The sequence below is a fragment of the Macrobrachium nipponense genome, chromosome 38, assembly GCF_015104395.2.
Source record: "Macrobrachium nipponense isolate FS-2020 chromosome 38, ASM1510439v2, whole genome shotgun sequence".
NCBI classification, from domain to species: Eukaryota; Metazoa; Arthropoda; class Malacostraca; order Decapoda; family Palaemonidae; genus Macrobrachium; species Macrobrachium nipponense.
In genome coordinates this window covers 8,941,118-8,955,346 of record NC_061098.1, presented here as the reverse complement: position 1 = coordinate 8,955,346, position 14,229 = coordinate 8,941,118, and the positions used below count along the sequence as shown (strand labels likewise).

Genomic DNA, 14,229 nt, shown 5'->3' with positions numbered 1-14,229 from the left:
GTGTAGTTTAGGGGAGTCTCTCCTTAATTAAGAAGTGCTCGTTCTGGGATAATTACTCTGATTATGCCATGTACAGAATAATGATAATTATTCCATGTACAGAATTATGATAATAGAGCATCTCTTCAAAAAAGTTAAAATTAGTTGGCAGTTTCAGTTCTCCACTAGGCTATACCCCGTATGGGAGCTGGAACGTCAGTGGACTTCATGCGGTGCACTGTAGGCATTACTTAAGCTTCTTTGCAGCGTGCAACCCTTTTCGTTCTTTTTACTGTGCCTCCTTTCATATTCTCTCTCTTCCATCTTGCTATCCCCCCTCTCCTAACACTTGAGTCATAGTGCAACTGCTTTTGTGGTTTTCCTCCTGTTACGCCTTTCAAACCTGTTACTGTCAATTTCCCATTCAGCTCGGAATGACCTCATAGGTCCCAGTGCTTGGCCTTTGGCCTGAATTCTATATTCAGCTCGACATACAGAATTATAATGATAGATCATCTCTTTAAAAACTTCCTAGTTAAAGTTAGCAGTTTCAGTCTTCCACCAGCTTGCTCGAGAATTACTAGCCCAGCGCGGTAACCAACTGTAATGCCCCCATGGGGTATGGATACCCCCCCGTGTTAAGAACCCCAAGGCTAAAATACCCATTATCCCAGGGAGGCCTTCAGTCTCACTATACTCTGTTTTTTTTTCATCTGTCCATCCGCCTGTGGTGTTTCCACATAGTAACACTGCTTCCCAGGCTTTAAATAGTTACGCTATGTGTAAATTTTAGGTAAATAAAAGGATATTTGGGTGTACATTTGCAACTGAAAAGCGTTTTAATAATTTACCGTATGCGAATTACACCGTTAATATTCGAAATAGGATATTGTTATTATTGTTGAATGTAAGCTGAATGTGACTATCTAAAGCCCCGGACGCAGTGTTACCATACACAAACACCACAGGCGGCTGGACAGATTTAAAAAAAAACGAGTATAGGCCTACGGTACCCAGTGGGTAACATAACCCAAGAAGCGTTTCTTGCACTCGGAAATTTTTTGCTCACTTTCTCCTGAAAAGTTTTTTATCATTAATTTTGATATCATCTTGATTTCTCAGGACGTGTTTTGATTCACTCAGAAAGAATCTGGTAACGCTTTCTTGCGAGAGACTATTATTGCATTCGAATAAGATTAAATGCGTGAAATGACGAGTTTTTTAATTTGGTATATCCTTGATTGCAAATTCAATATGTATTAAGTAGTTTATTACTTTGCTTAAATTTGCAGATGTTCTCCAAAAGCCCCAGAAGAGAGAGAGAGAGAGAGAGAGGAGAGAGAGAGAGAGGAGAGAGAGAGAGAAGAGAGAAGGGGGGGGGGGGTTATTTTGTATCTTTTCATGTCGTCGTATTCTCTCAAATTTTTTTTTGTATTTTTGTTTGTATATTTTTCGGATTCTTCTCGTACTTTTCCTGTGCATTTATATAAGGATGCAATAGAAAAATAGCTTGTTCCTTGTATCCTTTGGTTGCAAAAATCCGGCAGAAATTACAAGGTCAAATATCTTTAGGAATCATGTGCTATCCTTCCAATAGGTCAACCAGTTTTAATTCTCTGCTTCCCGATGCAGCACAATTTGGTGTTTTTCAGTTAATTGAAGTATTGATTCGCCAATCTTTTTTATTCTTTATTATATAGTATATTAGTTTGTTAAATTTTTGATTATTTTATTTTTTAAATATATATTATTATGTACTTTGATATCAGATGTTTTATTTTTTATTATAATATTTATTTTTTATTTTTTATTATTTTATTTTTTAAATATATTATATTATCGTGTACTTTGATAACAGATGTTTTAATTTTCATTGTAATATTTTTTTATTTTATTTTTGATGATTTTATTTTTTTTTATATCTTATCATGTACTTTATTATCATAGTGATCAGGAAGGCCAAAGAGGTTCAGTATTTGTATAATATCTTATGTCAAAATAAAATAATTCGTTATGGATAACCTAATGATAACAGTTAGACAAAAAATTAGGAACGATTTCATAGCCTTTGATTAGAATTTACCCATGGACCAAAAAAATAAAAAGAAAGTTGGTTCGTTATGGACAACCTAATGATAAGAGTTAGACGAAATTAGGAACGATTTTATAACCTTTGATCAGAATTTACCCATGGACAAAAAAAAAAAAAGTTGGTTCGTTATGAATAACCTAATGATAACAGTTAGACAAAACTAGGAACGATTTTATAACCTTTAATCAGAATTTACCCATGGACCAAAAAAAAAAAAAATAAATAAATAAAAAGTTGGTTCGTTATGAATAACCTAATGATAACAGATAGACGAAATTAGGAATGATTTTAAAACCTTTGATCAGAATTTACCCATGGACCAAAAAAATAAAAATAAAAAGTTAGTTCGCGATGAATAACCTAATGATAACAGATAGACGAAATTAGGAACGATTTTATAACCTTTTGATCAGAAGTCATCCATGTACCCTTCCTCCCCCCCCCCCCCCCAAAGAAAAAGTAACTTTCCGTCACTATACCGTCGCCATGGCAACCCCATTTTTAAACGTCCTACGCGTCTTTATTCTCTCCGTTCATCCGTCCAAGTCAGTGACGTGATTGGAACTTCTTTAGTTGAACGCTTCGCTGTGTTTCGTATCGTATTAATTAGCCATATTGGAACTTTCATGTTTTTCGAGTTGCTCGCGATTTCCACTGAAAAAAAAGAATAAAAAACGCGAAGGCATTTATTTGTAACTGAAATGACGATCTGGAAATTGTCTCAAGAAAGAAAGAAAGAAAAAAGAATCTAGTAAGCGTGTTGGTTTTTGTAAGCAGTTGGAGCTCAGGGAGAGTGGGGGGGGGGGGGGGGGTGTTTGTTGATGAATATGTATTTGTATTGATTCATTTTGTATTTATATTACATTTGTTGTTTATATGTATGTATGTATATATATTTATATATATATATATTATATATATATTATATCTATATATATATTATTATTATATATAATATATATATATTATATTATAGTATATACATATATATACTATATATATATATATATATATATATATATATAATATATATATATATATATATTATATATATATATATAATATATATATATATAATATATATATATATATATATATATATATATATTATACTATATATATATATTTATATTTATATAATATATATTTATATATATATATATATATATATATATATATATATATATGTATATATATATATATATATATATGTATATATATATATATGTATATATATATATATTGTATATATATATAATGTAGTATATATATATATATATATAGTATATTATATATATATATATATATATATTGTGCATACAAATTGTATCTGTTTATATTATTTATATAAATGAATACATATACAGTATATACGTATACATACATACTTACACGAAAGCCCTCAAAGAATCCTCTATCCAAATAGAACAAAACACATCATGAAAAATTCAGAGAACCAAAAGACGGTTAAATTCAGACTCTCACACAGAGAGAGAGAGAGAGAGAGAGAGAGAGAGAGAGAGAGAATGTAAGCGACTTGTATAAACTCAACTAGGATCGCCCTGTGGAGAGAGGGAGAGAGGGAGGGAGGGAGAGATGGATGGATTTTGGCAGACAAGTTACGGTTGCAGATAAGGGCAGTCGAGGCAGGTGCTAAAAAAAAAAAAAAAAAAGAAACGACGAGGGTGGAAAGAAACGGCGCTGGATCCTTGATTATAATTATAGAAGAGTTTGGGAGCGGAAGACAAACTTAGGAAGCGAGTGATGAGGAGGACAGTTGGGACTGTCCCCTGAGATTCCTCCAGCAGACGATGCTCAGAAAGAGGGAAGACTGTGAGCGTTTTTGCTTTGCTGTGTGACTTCTTTTTGGGTTCTTTATCTTTTTATCTTCTTTGTTGGTTTTCTGAACTTTCTTTGTTATGGTGTGAAGTTTCTACTTTAGTATTTGACTTTATAAACGTTTTCAACGTTTGTTAAATTGTGTACTTTTTTTTATTACAATGTAACGTTTCCTATAGTAATCGATATTACAAAGTGCAAGTTCGCTTCTTTCTAACCTCAGGTCAAATCTGTTGTTGTGTTGAATATTGAGTCAAGTTGCTCTCGCACACTCAACTTTCTTATCCCCCCTCCCCCCCTTACCCCCCCCCCCCCTCCCCTCAGGAGATGGGAAATTGTGACTATTGTATCGGGAACTAATCTGTCCGAGAAGAGGAAGGAAATACGTTATTGATGATGTACTGTGACCTTGAAAATCCAATAATCTCCGCCTCTCTCTCTCTTTCTCCATTTTTTTTTTGTCGACAGCGTTTGTTTCATAACACGAGAAACTTGTCTGACAAGGCCAAAGGTTATTGTACCACGTTGAGAGAGAGAAGAGAGAGAGAGGACGACCGAGAGAGATGAGCTTAGAAACGAGAGAGAGAGAGTGAGTTTTATCGTCGCAATTGACGACACACTAGCCACAGCCCTTGGCGCCAGCGTCTGCGCGCTCAAAGACATATCCGGACAGTAGCTCTTGGCGCCGCGCCTGCGCGCTTAAAGACATATCCGGACACTTAGATGGACTGACAGACAGACGTCCAGGTACTCCTCTTCTCTAATCACCTTCCAGAACAAAGATCTGGAAAAAGGAAAAGGGAAACTTCCAGGAAGTTAGTCGTCTTCCTTTGTTATCTGAGTGATTCGGAAGATGGATAATTGACCGCGGAAAACTCGTCGATCATCCCTAAGAAACAGTTAAAAACAGGAATGACATCTCCATTAGCATCTCCGCCATGGAAGCTTATTTTGGGGGGGCGGGGGAAGGGGGAGGAATTAGTTTTTGTGCCGAATTATCAGGACGACTCGTTAGTCAGCTTTGTTCGTGAGTCTTGTTTCTCCTCCCGAGAGTAATTTGCAACTCGAGTGGATAGAATGACGTTCACTTAACGCTGTTGTTTTAGAATGGGCCTAGGGACGGAGAAGTTAACTCCTTTATATAAGACGTTCTTTGAGAAGTAGGGGTTGGGGAGAGAGAGGACGGTGGGAGCTTTGGTTGCGATTTAGTTATGACCGAGAATCGCCGCCTTATTCTCTCTCTCTCTCTCTCTCTCTCTCTCTTCTTCTTCTTCTTCTTCTTTTGCCAGATGTAAAAAAAAAATATTACAGTAATTACCATTTAAAAAAAACCTCACCTCTAGAGTTAAAACGAAGAAACGCCACTCCTTATTTCCTTGGAAAGCGAATACTCTCTCTCTCTCTCTCTCTCTCTCTCTCTCTCTCTCTCTCTCTCTCTCTCTCTCCTTCTTCTTCTTCTTTTCCCGGATGTAAACAAAAAATTACAGAAATTACCACTAAATAAAAAGCCTCACCCCTCTCTCTCCCTCTCTCTCTCCCATCTCTCGCTCTCTATTCTCTCTTTCTCTCCCAAGATGTGCCTTCTCTCTCCTTTTCTTTTCTTCTTATTTGCTTTTCCCTTGCATTAACAAAAAAAAACATACAGAAATTACCACTAAAAAAAAAAAACCTCAGTGAAGAAACGCCACTCCTTATTTATATGAAAAGCGAATAACCCCTCCCTCTCTCTCTCTCCCTCTCTTTTCTCCCGCCAGATATTTTGCAGTGGTCCATCCGCTGAGCCTCAACGCAGCTGACAGACGCGGGAAAATTATGCTCACATTTGCCTGGTTTCTCGCCTTCAGCTGCTCTCTGCCGCAGGTAAGGAAACAGAATTGGAAACGTTGAGTTTTTTTATGTATGTATAAAAAATAGAAAAATGCATTATAGTTCATCTACAGACTTTTATGAATATTTATGAATAAAAAAAAAGGCTGTATACTTCCCCTATAGAATTGGAAACGTTGATTTATTATATATATATATATATATATATATATATATATATATATAATATATATATAAAAAATATAGAAAAATATATATATATATATATATATATATATATAATATATATATATATATATATATACACACACAGAAAAACGTATATAGTTTCCCTACAGAGTCTTTTATGAATTTATGTAAAAAAAAAAAAAAAAAAAAAACATTATACTTACTTTACAGATTCTTTTTAACTTGGTCTGATTCATATCTGAAACGTTGGTTTTATTGTTGATTTATTTTAGAAAATTTGTTTGAGAAACGCTGATTTTTTTAATAAAAAATTCATTATAGTTCACCTACAGTCTTTTATGAATTTTTATATATAAAAAATACCTTATAATTGTCCTACAGGTTCTTTTAACATGACCTGATTCATTTCTGAAACTCTGGTTTTAATTGTTGATTTATTATATGATTTTTTTTATTTTAAAAAATGCATTATAGTTCACCTACAATCTTTTATGAATTTCTATAAATAAAAAATACTTTAAACTTACCCTACAGACTCTTTTAACTTGACCTGAAATTATTAACTTGACCTGATTCATTGCTGAAACGTTGGTTTTAATCGTTTAATTATTATAAAAAAATGCATTTGAGAAGCGTTTATTTTTTTTATTACAAAAATTCATTATAATTCCCCTACAGTCTTTCAACGTATTGTGATTCATTTCCTGAAACGCTGGTTTTAATCATTCATTTATTATAGAAAAATGTTTTACAGGGACCATAGATACTGCAGTTATTTAATCTGGTTCATTTCTGATGTGTAGGGTATCATCTTTGAATTTGAGAATGTTAAGTTGCTGTTGAATAAATACAGAAGAGATGGAGATTGCGATTAAACTACGGTATATTTTAAAACAGACAGTTATAAACGTGTATTTTTTTATCTTTTTATTTGGGGATTTATTTATCGGAGAGAACAGCGTAGTATTTTTTTTATTTGGGGAGATAGTTATTAGGGAGAAAAGAGTGTATTATAGTTACTATACGGAATTTATATTAAACTACCATTATATTAATTCAGAAAAACCGGATATGCCTTTGCAAGGATTGCGATCAAACTGTGGCATATTTTAACTAACAGTAGGTTATCGAAGATCACGTGTAATTCGAGAGATGAAGATATAGAAATATAGAAAGGGTTGGATAGATGGTGCGAAGTAGAATTTGAAAGGAGGGTCAAGAATTAAATTTGGGCTTGGGGGGGTGGTGGTGTTAGGTGGCAGGGGTTTAGATTGGTCAACGTGCCTGATGATGAGGTTTCTATACGAAAAGGTTAAGGTTGTGGAGGGTTTTACTGGAAATTATTTAGTCAAACTTCAGGTGGTGATATATATATATATATATATATATATATATATATATATATATGTGTGTGTGGTGTGTGTGTGTGTGTGTGTGTGTGTGTGTGTGTGTGAAATGTATTTGTACGTGTATACACATATATATTATACGTATATATACTCTGTGTGTGTATATATGCATGTTGTGCTCTTGTTCACTGATAATTCTACGCATAAAAATTATCTGCCCAGTATTGATTTCATTGGCATGAGTCTCTAATGCGCAACATGAATAGTTGATTAGTGAAACAGTTCCTACCCAACCCAAGCCCCCTCATGATTCTAAGACTCTTCAGGAGATTATTTGATATCTAAGTTGACTTTTCTTCAATTACACCATGAAGAAATCGGCTTATTGATGATTTTCTCCGGCTGCAGTAACTTGAGGAAAGGGTTAAGAAATAAAAGAGTAAATAAAAATTTTGTTTTTTTAAAGTCTTGCCATCTCGTCGTTACGTCATATTCAGCACTGGATGATGGTGACCTTGGGGTCCCCAGGACTTGGGCCGGCTTTGGGGGGTGGGGGATATTTCTCTAGACATCTAATCTACCTTTATATAGCTGCTGTAATTAGGTAATTAGGTAATTACGTAAGAGGAAGACCTAAGACCAGGTGGAGAGGTTGCGTTAGAGATATGAGGGAGAAAGGAGTATGGGAGGAAATGTTGACACAGGACAGGGGTAGATAGATGGAGGAGACTTATTGAAAACGGCGACCAAGAATAGGGATAAAGCTGGGAAGAAGAAGAAGAAGAAGAAGAAGAAGAAGAAGAAGAAGAAATAAGTGAGAGTTTCAATTCATGAGAACCATTCAGCTTACTTTTAAAAGATACCAGATGTTTTATACAGGTATGGAACAGACTTCATTTTTTTCTCTTCTAATACTCGTTTTTTTACAGAACATTTAAAAATTTCAAATGGTAAATTTTTTATGCAGGTATGGAACAGATTCTGTCATTTATGTTTTCTTCTAATACACGTTTTTACAGAACTTTCAAAAGATATCAAATGTTTTATATAGGTATGGAACAGATTCTCTCCTCTCTTTTTCTTCTAATACACGTTTTTACAAAACTTTCAAAAGATATCCAATGTTTTATATAGGTATGGAACAGATTTCGAAATTTTTCCTCCTCTGATACACTTTTTTCTTCAGAACTTGAAAAAATAGTAAATGTTTTATACATGTGTAGGACAGATTGTGTAGTTTTTTCGCCCCTCCTGATAAACGTTTTTTACATAACCAGTAACTTATTTCAAATTCTGTAATTTGAAATAAATTACAGAAATAGGTAAATATTAAATGTATTATACATATATAGGACGGATTTTGTAGTTTGTTCTCCCCGATACACGGTTTCTACAGAACTTGAAAAAATAGTAAATGTTTTATACGTGTATAGGACAGATTTTTTGTATTTTTTTTCTCTCCTGATAAACGGTTTCTATAAAACCAGTTATTGATGTCAGTTTCTGTAAGTAGGATATATAAGCATCTATATGTTCACGAAAATTCACAGTAATAGAAATTTGTAGATATTCCTGCGCTGGATTAGAGGACGTATATATATATATATATGTAAGACCTGACATTTGCATATATTTTCTGCCATGTAATGGCATTAAACATGGTTACTGATAATCTTCTGACTATATACGATGCGATTAAACCTCCCTAAAAGTCATCATGAAGTTAAATTTCATCTCTTAGACTTGTAGCGTCGTGAGTCATTTTGATTCTGGGCTTCTTCCATTACAGGATGGGATTGATTTTTATTTTATTATTATTTTATTTATTTTTATATTATATGGTTCTTCCAAAACCTTTGAGAAAAGGATATTATATTTCGATTTCTTGGGATATTGTTTTGTGACCTTGTTTTTTTCTTTTTGATCCAAAAGTCTTTAATTGGAAATTCTTTTATGGGCTTTTTATTCTTTTTGATCCAAAAGTCTTTAATTGGAAATTGTTTTATGACCTTTTTTTTATCCAAAGGTCTTTAATTGGAAATTGTTTTATGACCTTTTTTTTTCTTTTTGATCCAAAAGTCTTTAATTGGAAATTGTTTTGACCTTTTTTTTTTTTTTTTTTTTTTTTTTTTTTCTTTTTGATCCAAAAGTCTTTAATTGGAAATTGTTTTGACCTTTTTTTTTGACCCAAAAGTCTTTAATTGGAAATTGTTTTGTGACCTTTTTTTTCTTTTTGATCCAAAAGTCTTTAATTGGAAAATGTTTTGTGACCTTTTTTTTCTTTTTGATCCAAAAGTCTTTAATTGGAAATTGTTTTGTGACCTTTTTTTTCTTTTTGATCCAAAAGTCTTTAATTGGAAATTGTTTTGTGACCTTTTTTTCTTTTTGATCCAAAAGTCTTTAATTGGAAACTGTTTTGTAACCTTTTTTTTCTTTTTGGTCCAAAAGTCTTTAATTCGCGAACTTTCTTAAACTCCAAAACTGAAATAGTTTTAAATTTTCAGTCTACTTAACAATGACATCGTTTTTAATTTTAAATATACTTATCAATAACATTAAACTCCTCATTGAATGATGGCGATATTTCACAGGTAAGAAAATTCCATCTGGGAAAAATACTTGACCAGACTCGTCCTAATTTGTAATCTAAGGCCACCCCTACCCTCATACCCACCCATTCCCCTCATCGTCAGGACCTAGCCTCGGCCAACGAGTGAGTCCGAATAGACCCTCGGGATTAGCTTAAAACATGTAGGTGATTTCTTGGTGTCTTGTAATCCTCTTAAGATCCCGCGCACCGTTTATGCAACAAACGATCGAGATATTGCCGTTGAATACCAGTGACCAAGAGACCTCTCTCTCTCTCTCTCTCTCTCTCTCTCTCTCTCTCTCTCTCTCTCTCTCTCTCTCTCTCCCACTAAAAAGCAACGTAATGGCACCTGTCATGTCATCTTTGTCCATCTTATCATCTTATTTAACGTTTTAACAGGTTCGGCCTCCGTAGGGAGCTAGTGCCGACAGTGCACCTCATGTTGTCTGCTGTGTAGGGTGTGCAGCGTTCCTTCGGGCCCTAGCTGCGACCCTTACCGTTCCTTTTACTGTACTTCCATTCATATTCTCTTTCTTCCATCTCGCTGTCCACCCTTTCCTCACAGTTGTTTCGTCGTTCAGGTGCTTCGAGGTTTTCCTCCTGTTATTTTTACTTTTCAGATGAACACTGGACTATGTTTCTGAATTATCATTAAAATCGTCCTTTAGAATGAAGAGGCGATTTACGGGAGCATTGAAAAATTGTCATGGTATCACTACTACCATCTCATTATCTCGTCGTCCTGTTTCATGTCAAAGTCACTTCAGAACTTTGAATTGATTAACTCGTTTTTTATGACCTTTTAAAATGTATTTGAGGTCAAGTATTCTACGTTGCCTGAGTCTCTCTCTCTCTCTCTCTCTCTCTCTCTCTCTCTCTCTCTCTCTCTCTCTCTCACCAAAACGTTCACAAGTGGACGATACCCTTCAAAGGACTCCATGAAGGAGAGAGAGAGAGAGAGAGAGAGAGAGAGAGAGAGAGAGAGGGAACAAGATACTCGGATCCAGGAGATGACGGCTCGATTTCGGGGAGTGCATTCCATAAGGATCCAATTAGAATCCTTATTAGGACCTTTTACGCTCCTTGCCTCGCCTCGAACTTTTAAATTAGAACTTCTACTGACCTCCTCCCCTCCTCCTCCTCCTCCTCCTCCTCCTCCTCCTCCTCCTCCTCCCCCCTGATTCGTGTTATGGGTCCTGGGATAAGGATGCGAAATTTAAATCAACAAGATTATATTTTCTTCTTCTTCTTCTTCTTCTTCTTCTTACTTCGAACGCCAGAAGCAGACTTGCTTGCAAAGCCTAACTTTTTTAATTTTCATTTTTATTTCGTCGGTAACATAAAGCGCAACTTTTTTTTCCATTTTTATTTTTATTTCATCAGTAAAATAAAGTTTCAGTAAAATAAAGTCTTAACTTTAGAAAAAAAAATATTTCTTCAGGAACGTAAAGTCTAACTTTTTGTTTATTTAATTTTTATCTATACTTTAGTAACATAAAGCCTAACTTTATTTTATTTTATTTTAATTTCTTCTTCAGTAACGTAAAGCCTAACTTTTTATAAATATACTTCCGTAACATAAAACCTAACTTTATCTTATTTTCTGTTTCAGTAACGTAAAACCTAACTTTTTTTCTTTTCATTTCCAATGAAATACGGCAATTTTCTTCAAACAGTATATTGCAGTGTGGCTGGATAAGGCAGTTTTAATTCCGTTATAAATTAAGCCTTTTCTTTTTTACCTATTTCAACAATGACCTTGTGAACGTTCATTATCAACTCATTAGTTGTATCGTTTCCATTTTCATTCATTCTCATCATAGCGCTGAATGACCCTGTGAGTCCCAGTGATTGGCTTTGTACCTAATTCAAATATTCCAGCCTTATTATGTGGCTCTGTGATTTTTATTATTATACTAAAACCCGGGACACGTTTTGGAATCTGTGGTAATACCTGTTCCTGTTCCCGTCTCTAATTATCACCTGACATTATCCCTTGATTGTGGGAGAGTTTCATGGGGCAGAAACTCCCTCTCTTTGTCCAGTTTTTCTAGGTACGAATTTTTATCCTTTCGTTTTTTTATTTTTGCCTCCTTTTTTGTGTGTTCTGTTATTCTTGTATTTGCACGACTTTTGCCTATTTGTTTTTGGAGGGTTCCGTCCTTTCTTTCTTTTTTTCCAAAAGGCTCCCGTTGATTTTGTATTCGGTTATTGTTTTATTTTCATTTTCTCGCATGATTGTTGTGTAAGGGTTTCTTTGGTCGATTATTGCAGCTTCAAGGTATGGATGGCGTGATTGAATATTCTCGTTTTATTTTTTAAAGTTATTTTGTGTATGTGTGTGTGTGTGTGTGTTTTTAGACTTGCTTGCGTCTCCTTCAAGCTCTGCCATAATCTGCACCCAAATCTTTTGCCCAGGTGTTAAGGGAGACATGGAAGATGCCAGATGCCTCTATTGATGATTATTAATCAGATTTTCTGGAATTAAGAGCTGTACGCCTGTTATTGCCGATTTTTCATGGCTTTGACCCGAATTATCGGGCCATAATGGCGATTTTAGCTAGTAACTATTTCTTGCTTCGTAGCTCCGTCGTGTTTAGCCAGAAATCTCCTGAAAGTTCAGTGATAGTTATTCATTATTTGAACTTGTATATTCATATTTTGGAGTCTAAGATCAGCCGCCATGGAAGATGTTGCCGTGTACGATAATTTCCAAACGTCAGTGAGGGGTATCTGTGTGTAATTTAATTCCTCTGCATGTTCCCGCCCTTCTGAGCTCCATGGAGCTGGGATTATTGTTGTCCGTGCTTGCGCCAATCCGTGACTAGCACCCCAATTAAACAGCAGGGGGGGTGGGACTGGGGTTGAAAAAATAAGCTAAAAATGACCCTAAAATTGTCGTATGCCAATCATATTGGTCCCAGTCTTCCCCGACGTTACTTGAATACTAGAGAATATTGTAACCAGATCCTATTTTTTTGCCCTTTGTGAACGATGCCTTAATATTGGCTGCAGATATTGGAAGGTTTTGTTACTGTCTGGAGAGATTCTTATTGGAAACGAAATTCTTATTGAAAGTCGTTCAGGAAATCAGAGTTAAAAATATTCGGTCTGTCTGCTTGTATGTACAATAACAAGTACACCCATGTTTCTGTGGTAATGCTAGTGTATATAAGTAACCTAGGCCTCAAGTGAGTTGATATTACGTTAAGTATTTTTGGCATAGACAATTTTTTTTGTGGGTGGGGGAATTGGGGGTTGATTTTGTGTTATTGAAATAATCGATGCCATAAAAATATTTGGTCTTTCTGCTCATACAATAACAATTACACCCATGTTTCTGTGATAATGCTTGGTGTACATAATTGACCTAATCATCAAATTAGTTTATATTGGCGTATGTATTTTTAGGCATAGACACTTGGGGGAGTGGGGGGGGGGGGGGGGAGTGGGAATTATTCGTTGCTTTTGTGTCATTAAAATTATAATTGATGCCATCATAGCATGCAACCTTAAGGCAACATTTGAAAGGAATCTGATTTGCCAAGATCCTGGCAAAATAACATTTTAAGATTTCTGTATTGGAAATAGATGTAGAATTAATCTAATATGAATCATTACGCCATTCGCTGCTGTTGCAATGAATTGTTCATCCAACCAACATAATGGCCGATAAATAGGTGCTTATTAAAATTCGGTGCCGGACGCTTATCATGTAATGGGAAATTGAATTATCTTCGTGCAAATGATTATTCATGTCGGGTAATTAATATGTATTCATGATTTTTATCTGGGAAGCTGTACGTCCTTCATGATACTTCATTTTGTTCATTGAATAATGAGGAATATTATTTATAACGCGATCTTTGAAAAGTTCAACTGTCATTGTAATAGCTACTTGAAAAGTTTTACTGTCATTGTTATGGCTACTTGAAAAGTTTAACTGTTATTGTTATGGCTACTTGAAAAGTTCAACTGTCATTGTAATAACTACTAATAAGTAAAATAGACAGTCATTTTTACAATGCCCTTTATCATTGTATATCCAATTTTATTGCCTAAACCAGTTACCAGTTAAATAGCCAAACATAATTTCATTATATAATTCATCGTCACAGTAACCTGTTTTTTCAGTGTACAAATTAGCCTTTCTTTGCAGTGATAACTTTCCTCGTAGTAATGAATTTCTGTCCTTTCTTCCTCAAAATGGATTGCACCTCCCGCGGCGCACTGTAGGCATTGCTGAAGGTTCTTTGCAGCCTCCCTTCGGTCCCCTAGCTGCAAGCTCTTTCATTCCCTCTTCTGTCCCTCCGTTCATATTCTCTTTCTTCCATCTGACTTTCCACCTTCTCTAACGGCGAGGT

At 34.8% G+C, this 14,229-nt stretch overlaps 1 protein-coding gene across 2 annotated transcripts in view; it reads left to right on the top strand.

Annotated features, from left to right (window-relative positions):
* The window catches only part of LOC135209870 (adipokinetic hormone/corazonin-related peptide receptor variant I-like), a 126,468-nt gene that overhangs the window by 48,982 nt on the left and 63,257 nt on the right, over positions 1-14,229 (top strand). For both annotated transcript variants that reach the window (XM_064242629.1, XM_064242628.1), the window contains exon 2: positions 5,665-5,770. In XM_064242629.1, the coding sequence (XP_064098699.1) occupies positions 5,665-5,770 (106 nt within the window). The remainder of the gene's footprint in view (positions 1-5,664; positions 5,771-14,229) is intronic.